This window comes from Diadema antillarum, unplaced genomic scaffold (genome assembly GCF_040938485.1).
Source record: "Diadema antillarum isolate AM-2024a unplaced genomic scaffold, OU_Dant_1.0 scf00000098, whole genome shotgun sequence".
Lineage (NCBI taxonomy): Eukaryota > Metazoa > Echinodermata > Echinoidea > Diadematoida > Diadematidae > Diadema > Diadema antillarum.
In genome coordinates this window covers 1,361,149-1,369,750 of record NW_027270987.1, presented here as the reverse complement: position 1 = coordinate 1,369,750, position 8,602 = coordinate 1,361,149, and the positions used below count along the sequence as shown (strand labels likewise).

Sequence of the window (8,602 nt, the reverse complement as noted above, 5' to 3'; positions counted from 1 at the left end):
TGACATGTATCAGTCTTCCATGTATATACATCTGTATCTATTTGGATGATGCTTAACAAGAGAGATGCGGTGGAGCATCTTCTTCTGGGTAGATCTGCACACGGGTGTGTGTGTGTCGGGGGGCTCATATAGTGGTACACAGAACTGTTACACAAGATAACAACATAGTCATAAAAATAATAACAATCATAGCTAATTTTTATATAATGCATTTCAGATCTATTCAGCAAGGCATTTTGTCCACATTGCTGCTCTCTACCCAGGTGAAAAATTGGTACCTGGGAGGATGAAATTTTTTTGTTGTTGATCAGCAAGTGCGTGCTTGTAAAATGGCAACTGGCGGGAATGCTCTGCAAGGAGTGAAGAGTGAGTACTGTTAGTGCTGGTTTGAAATAATGTACCCAGTGACCGGGGTAATAATAGTCTGTAAAGTGAATTGAAATTCTTAATGCATGTCGGGCTTCGCATGGGCTCGAACCCACGAACCCATACCACACTCGTGTGATTCAGAGATGAGCACTCTTATCCACTCAGTGACGACGCCTTCACATCATCAAGATATCAGTATCAGAAACACAGTATCTTAATCTTAAAAGCAGGCACTTACAGACTTGCATCACCTACTTACAGAAGTTCAGTTCTCACACATGGTCATACCCTTACTTCTAAATCATATGAACATGATTTGATACTTTTTTGGCCTGGGTTATCGACGAGACTTCTACTTCCATTTCCTTGAACAAGTTTAATGAGAGGACCGCATTTTAAAAGGACAAATTAACAGTACGAATGACCTTGCTATATAAGGTTGTCCCAGTTAGAGAACTGGCCAACTGTAATGAACGTCCTCGCTAATCATGCAGACTGCTCCTTGATCTTTCTCAGCCATCTTTCATCAGATGCCCAAAACTGGACATGCTATCAGTCTCAAATATTTCTGCACGGAGAGGGAAAACAACAGAAGTGACGTGAATAGCCCCATCAGTCAATTTCAGTCACAAGAGGTGAAATTTTAGTCCTCCCATGGTCAGGTGTCATCCTTTGCATCTTCTGTTTCCATGGCAGCTGGTGATGCTGCATCAGCCTGGGCTTCATCTGTATGTAATAACCAGAAATGTTTGGAAAATAAGAACAAACTAGAAATGTCGCTATGGCGACTGGTATGCCTCCGCCATAATGCATGATTCTCCTAATAGGTCTAGATAGTACATGTAGACAATGTGTGATTACATTTTCACAAAATTGGCAAAATATAAAAATGACAAGTTTGTCACAAATGTGTTAAATGTTCACCTTCCTTGACCTAGGTTTAATTGGATGAATAGGAGAGCATGTATTTGGGATTTAAGGATTTTAACTTGACTTTAACCCATTCATACGTTTATGTATTGAGTAATTTTCAAGGTATGGAGAAAAAGTGCAATTTCTGTATTGAATAGTAAATTGTTGCCATTTTCATCTGGCCTTTGACCCTAAAATTCATAAGATAATCACTGTCAGGCAGAACATGCATAAATATGTATTACGTTTCAAGATAACTTGAGAAAATCCCGAGATATGGAGGAAAAAAATTAGTTCAGCACTTTCACTTGATCTTTGACCTTTTGACCTTTAAAGGCAAAAATAAAATAAAAAAAAAACTTTCCAGAGAATCTCTCTTTGGTTATATATGCATACACCAAGTGTAAAAAAAATAATCCTGCTGGCATTGCATAAACATGAGGGAAATAGTAAAATTTTGAAGTGTTGCCCTTGACCTTTGACCCTGACCTTTGACCCCATGAACCCTAAATTCTCTAGATAATCACTGCCAGTCAGTACATGTATATATACTATGTTCCATGAAAATAGAAAAAAGGTAAAGTTTTAATATTTTTACTTGACCTTTTTACCTTTGACCTTTGACCTCATGACCCAAACTTTCACCAGAGAATTTTAATTGGGTAATACATGTATACACCAAGTTTCAAGAAAATATCTTCAGGCATTGCATAGATATGGTGGAAATAGTGAAATTTCATGTATTCGACCTTGACCTTTTGACCATTGACCTTGAGCATGTGCACCCTAAAAGTTGATAGGCACAACTTCACCCCCTAATACACATACATGCCAAGTTTCATTAGGATACCTCAAAAGGTTTTGATAGTTACCCTGTCCACAAAATTCATTACGGACGGACGGAAGGACGGACGGACGGACGGACGGACGGACGGACGGACGGACGGACGGACGGACGGACGGACGGACGGACAACCCGAAAACATAATGCCTCTGGCACCACTTCGTGGCGGAGGAATAAAAACAACAAGTAATATTTGGTTGAGATCACCATGTGTATGCATTCATTTAGGACAAGAACTACAACCATGACACTAGCTGTTTCTGATATGTTAGGACCACAGTCAACGGAGTCTGTATGGTACCTGATCTTGTGAAAAGTTCACATGATGTACTGCTGGAATGATTTCAGGGCTGGTTGCAAATTCATTCTTATGTGGGGTCATAAAATATGCTAATGGTGCACATCCCACATGACAAGTCAGTTTTACAATACACTGACCTCTAGTTTCCCACTTTTTTTTATCACGGAAGTAAAAATGGCTCCTCTTGTTGAAGCTAATGCAAGCTAGTGCAAGCCAGATTACTTGAAGGGAAAATTTGCGAGAACCTTGGTTGACTCTTTTGCCATACAGATCTTTGTCTGTCGGTGCATGAAAACAAGACTGAATTAGTAGCTCAGTACCATACTGGAAGTACTGAAATGTTCAGTTGGCTGCTAAACTCAAAATAAGTGAGGAGAAATTGCATAAAACTCATAAGCTACGACTGCAATGATTCTGAGAGTGTTGCTTCACATGAAACCTACTTCAGAAGAATCACTGACATTACAAATTAACCTGATAACTTTTACCTTACAGAGGGAACAACCGTTTTTGTTTTTCAAAAGATGTCCTTTAAAAATCAAAAGGGTGTTGTTTTCCCCCTACCTGAACTGGTTTCCTTTGGCTGCAAGAAGACTCGCTTCATTTCCAGTTTGTTGTGGGTACAGCATTTGTACTTCCAGTTCTTGCCCTCATCATCTGCAATAGGAGCAAAGTGAAAAAAAAATGTAGAGGTTGGTGATGAGTTGGCCCTGTTGGCATGTTCACTGAATTTACCATGGCATACATGGCACTTACTCGAAAATCGCTGCTCAGCATGAGCCATAAGAGATATTTAATATGCACAATAGGCAACTTTGAAATAATACGAAATATTGGGTAACCATACAAAGCTGAAACCCTTACTGATGCTTCAAAACCCAAAGGGGTGGATAATTAATCAATTTAACTGAACGAACAGAAGACATGAAAATTACACTTTGCTCACGTATACAGTATTACATGTTCAGGCTTTGCTGTTTCTTGTTTTTCTTTGTTTCATCTACTAGATACACGTCTCAAACTTACTAGGCTGTAAAATACAGTGGACTCCCATTATAACGAAGTCCTCAGGACTGGCAGTTTTGTTTCGCTATATCGAAATTTTGTTATGATTGAACAAATAGCCAATAAAAGAACACAGAGTAGATGATGTTGCGGCCTGATTTTTACTTCATTGTAACCAGAATTTTGCTATAACCATGTTCGTTATAATGGGAGTGCACATGCATGCAATACCTCTGGAATTAATGCTCTATGGGAAAACAAGTCATATCACATGCATGTTCATGTTGGTGTTTCAAACAGCAGAAGCCAGGCAGTGATTAGCTATAATAATCAATTAATCAGGAGACTGTAAGAGACATAACAGAGGAGAGAAACTCGTCTACCTCCTTCAAAAATAACAATGGTGCCGACGGCCTTCTTGTATTCTCCTTGGAAGACAGAGTTGCCAACTTGCAAGACTGGCTTCTCTGTCTCAATGCCCTGTAACAAGAAATAACAACAAATAAATCATTGTCATAAATATGATCCATTTTTGTTGGTGTTGTCCTATCACTTTCCATCAACACATGACCATCATTTGCCACAGAATATTTATATCATCCTGTCTTTTATAGTAAAATGGTATTTCATATTTGATATGGGGTAATCATAAACAGTTAACTGCCTAATTTGCCCATGCTTTAATTAGTCTGTAGCATCAGCTCGTATACAGTGGCTATTAAGATTTCAAATGCAGACAATGAGATGATTTTACACAGTAACCTGACTGTATTGGATGTTCTTTGATAGTCTACAAAAAGTGACTACTGGTATCTAAACAGGTTTGAAAGCCCCAGTATGTGTATTTTTCTATGTATGTTGGGGGGGGGGGGGGGGGGGGGACAACACAACATTCACTGTACTGTAGGTATATGTACCATTCCCTGAATTCCCCGATTATTACTTCTCCAGCAATTCCCTTGAAAACTTGGCATTGGTAACAAACAAATATTTTTGAGAAGGAATAAGAAACCAACCAATGCACTGTGCATTCATCCCACTCTATGTGAAACATGAGGTAGCATTGCCACTGTGCATGAGGTGTGACTCTCAATCAATCTTTCAATTGATCTCTATCAATTTTTCAGACTGATAGGCAGCTCCAGAATCAGAGGCCACAGCCTCCAAGTGAGAAAACCTAGATCCAAATGTAATAATACATCACAAGTCTTTCTCTGTTCAATATTGTAACAAGTGGAAATCCTCACCAGACAAGGCAGTTATAGCATCATCAAGTGTTAATCAGCTCAAAGTTATCCTTGAGAAACAATGGAATGGCCATCCCCTGAATTAGAACCCATGTCAGAGGACTGAAGTAATACTGTAAAACGAGGAATTTTCGCGTGCATTTTAATTTTGCGAATTTCGTGAGCGCCAAAATTCGCGAAATTAAAATGCACGCGAAAGTTTTTGTCTACACTACATGCATTGAACGCCAGTGGCAATTCGCGAAAATTTCATGCCACGAAAAAGGCTGTCGGCTCCAATTCGCGAAAATTTCATGCCGCGAATATATCATGTTTTACAGTATCTGGAGGGGCAAATAATTCACCGTTTTACATCTCTACATCCAAGTAAATCCAAGTAAAGTAAACCTACTTTTTGAGTCATTGACAGGTCAGAGTTTTTGTGCTAACTTGTTGGTTACCTTTACACCTTTGCCATTTAATAGAGGTGGCGGCTTTACCATGCACACATTGGCTAAGCTAGTTGTCAATGAGCCTTGAACCCTGAACCCACTGATGGTAAGGCAGACAAACTACCAACTGAGCCAGCTCATCGTTCTTCTCCTGCCCTTCATAGAAGCACAGCCCTACTCACCAGAATTTTACACTCCTTTTTGGACTTGGCAAAGTTCTGATCATCCGCCACACCAGACAGCTCTACAAGGACCAGATGTTCCTTCATTGTAGGAAAGAGAGAGAGAGAGAGGGAAGAGGAAGGGAGAGAAAGGGTCAAGAGAAAACCAGACCACAAATGTCAAAAAGAAAACAACAACTTAGCCCTCACAAGTAATTTAAAGCATAACAGTACCTCTAATAGGAGAACCACTACAAACAGCTACTTGAAAATTTGAAGCAAATTCTTGCTACAATATAATCTACTGCACCACTTTATGGATATTTCGCTGCAGAAGCCTGAATAAAATTGGTGACATGATTACCGGTATTACATCACTAGAATATAGTCCCGATTTAAGGTGACACATATTACAGCTGTACTAGTATTCAATACTTTGGCAAAATTATAGTTTAGTATCTCCATGTTTCATGATTGCGCATCCCTGGATATGGTCTTACTAACACATCATCTATCTAGGACAGAAAAAAAAAAGGAAATCCCATCAGCCAAGGAACACAATTTTGGAGTTCTATTTTTTTATTATCATTGTTATAATTATCATTATACAAGTTACATATCACTTTAATGACCAACATCCCAGCAACCCAACAGGGGCAATTTCGTTTTTAGAAAAGGAAAGAAATTTTGTTGTTGTTGTTGTTTCGAATGGTGTAGAAAGACAAGCGGTACCGTACAATAACAGCAAAGTCATTTGACAAAACAATTAAAGGAATCCATTTTAACCAAGCACTGGAATTAAGTTTGCAGAATTACCATGTACATTTAACTCTGCATGGATAATCGCAAAAGCTAGGGATCATATGGTTAAGTTGCTACTTGCATTGCTGGGATAGCCAATGCAGAAGAAGGACCAAAACACTAACATTAGACAAGCTCATGGCCGGCCCACCATAAAAAAAAAAAAAAAAAAAAAATTGTCACACTGAAGACAAGCTTAATGACTGATACAAGTCAAAAATGGTCAATGCTAATCTAACTAGACATATTATTAAACCCTGGCCTTACACTGGCATACCATAAATTCATAATCAAATTAAATTTGCAATTTGCACTTGTTAATGGTATGGTAGCGTTGGGAACAGACTAGTATGCAGAAAGCGTTTCCATGTTTGTTCTACATGCAAATTTTTACACCTATGGACCTATCTAAAACTGCAAGTTCAATGTTCAACTCTGATGAGCCGACCGTGACCGCTCGACGCTCGCTCTGCCGATTGACAAGGTGCGGAGCGTTCGGGTAGAGTGTAAATACTTTGCCATGCCTGTGGCTGTGGTTTAAATGTTACTTCACCTGGGCTGGGGTATACACGTGTGGAGGCACGGCAGATAGGGGTGAGTTTTTACACATTCAACTCTGTTCGTCCTAAGATCGGTAAATAGCTTATAAACATTTGATAGACTCGGCGCAAGTGGAGATAGCATATTGTAGTCCCACACGTTCGATTCAATGTTTGAAAATTAAGATGGGTCGAGGTCACCACTGCTACTAGTGTTAGATCTAGTGTTTATTTAATAGCTTACCTCCTCGATCCAGTCATTATCATGGGTATCTGTCATGTTGCTACAATTATCAGTGTCACCGTCAATGAAATCAGCCCCTCTCTGGCTAGTCCATTTATTCTTCAGAGGCCGATAGTTCTGGGTTAGAGATTGAACGGAAAGGTCTGTGTGAAAGAGCTGTGTGCATAAAATACGCCCGCTAATTCGCGAAAAGCGGTCGTGCAGCGTAGTGCTGTGCTACTTGTAATTGTATCAAGTGTAGCAGTGCACAGCGGCCGCTGTGTATGGTTGGGGCACCACCTATCGACAGGGCACCTTCCCATCGACACCCTGCGTATCATGGCTGTTTGCGTATAGAACAAAAAAGTACGCGCGGGATTAAGTGTCATTAGCTATAAAAACAATAAAAACGAAGAAACGAAAATCAAACTCAAACAAACCAAGCTAAAAATTACACATCCGATCAGTAACGACGCATGGCTGTGAAATTCACGTGTATTACCTATGGCCTGTGAAATTCACGTGTATACCTATGCTGTGAAATTCACGTGTATACCTATGGAGGAGAGGGGGTGTCGATCGCAAGGTTCCCTTTTTAGCTGCGCGAAGAAAACGGAACGCACGCACTAAAATTGCGCTATTTTAAAACGGAGATTCATAATCAACGAGACGGTCACGACATTCAAAACTGCAGTATTTATGGCATATTTGAGGTAAGAATTAGGCGGATTTGTATTATATTTTTAGAATAAACAAGCTACAGATCCTTAGGGTGTCGATACGTGGTACCCCCAACCCTACTACTAGCGGATGAATGCATGCATTGAAGGTCTAGGTGGATATGGGTACGGGTACGGGTCAGCACTGGCGGTCGCCCCGTAGTTTGCAGGCACAAACCCTTGTTGGTCGTATAGGAGTCTGCATGCGCCAAGACTAATACACGCACCACTACACTGCAGCCTCTCCCAACACAGGGCCTATGGGACAGTGCCAAAGTGGTGCATGTAGTAGTCTTGGCGCAGACTCCTTTACGACCAACAAGGGTTTGTGCCTGCAAACTAGTCGCCCCGTTCCTCGGGCCAGGCCAGCTCAGGCGGCCGTGGCAATGCAAAAGGGACCATCACTTAGTACGTCAATTGAGAGTGTAGTGTAGTATAAAGCCAAGAATGTCTTATGATGCCAGTTGACAAATCCAGTTTAATGTTATATGTGTTAACTAAATATATGGCTCGGAAGCTCTATCGTTACTCGTTAGCAATCTTATTCATGGCGTTTATTGTTATAATATTCCAACGTCATCAGTACAATTTGTGAAATGTGTACATTATTGTGATCACAAACGCATCTATACAGATCCAGACATTCGAGTCCTAAAGAATCTTCAGCTTAAGAAGGCAGACATAACCGGAAGAAGAAGAAGAAAAAAAAAAAAAAACCCACAACAACAACGCCGTTACAACACATTGCTCAAGTGCACCTTTTACTCAGGACTATGTAGTTTCCTTCGCGCGCGCCTGGTTGGGGCTAGAATACCACATAGACTACGTCTGGCTTCACGGAGGAGAGCCATAGGCCTATGAAAGTTTTTTTTTTTCTTTCTTTCTTTTTTTTTTTTTTTTTTTTTTTGGGGGGGGGGTTACCTGAATTACCTATGGTGACGCCCAGTAAGTTGAAGACTTGTAGAGGGTCATTCAAATGATTCAATCCTGAGCCTGCTGAGGAGTCCCATGTGATGTATCCACGGGATGGTCACATGCAATCTGGATTAA

General features: G+C 40.3%; 2 protein-coding genes across 2 annotated transcripts in view; one reads left to right on the top strand and one right to left on the bottom strand.

Moving 5' to 3' along the window:
* Positions 1-388: 388 nt before the first annotated feature.
* Positions 389-6,974, bottom strand: LOC139718628 (general transcription factor 3C polypeptide 6-like). Its single transcript, XM_071630086.1, has 5 exons — positions 6,855-6,974; positions 5,292-5,372; positions 3,815-3,911; positions 2,991-3,083; positions 389-1,095 (listed from the first exon to the last, which is right to left on the bottom strand). Exons 1-5 carry the CDS (start codon positions 6,888-6,890, stop codon positions 1,028-1,030), a joined length of 375 nt encoding a protein of 124 aa, XP_071486187.1. The 5' UTR covers positions 6,891-6,974; the 3' UTR covers positions 389-1,027.
* Positions 6,553-8,602, top strand: part of LOC139718627 (succinate-semialdehyde dehydrogenase, mitochondrial-like) — a 39,208-nt gene continuing 37,158 nt past the window's right edge. The window contains exon 1 of the mRNA XM_071630084.1: positions 6,553-6,665. The gene's annotated coding sequence lies outside the window, so the exon portion shown is untranslated. The remainder of the gene's footprint in view (positions 6,666-8,602) is intronic.

What these genes read in the sequence shown, in the direction of transcription:
- LOC139718628 (XM_071630086.1), bottom strand. Translation starts at nt 6,890, where the DNA reads ATGACAGATACCCATGATAATGACTGGATCGAGGAG. An exon ending in CATTGTTATTTTTGAAGGAG is followed by an intron (nt 3,084 to 3,814) that starts GTAGACGAGTTT and finishes CTCCTATTGCAG; the next exon opens with ATGATGAGGGCAAGAACTGG. An exon ending in GCCAAAGGAAACCAGTTCAG is followed by an intron (nt 1,096 to 2,990) that starts GTAGGGGGAAAA and finishes TATTACATACAG; the next exon opens with ATGAAGCCCAGGCTGATGCA.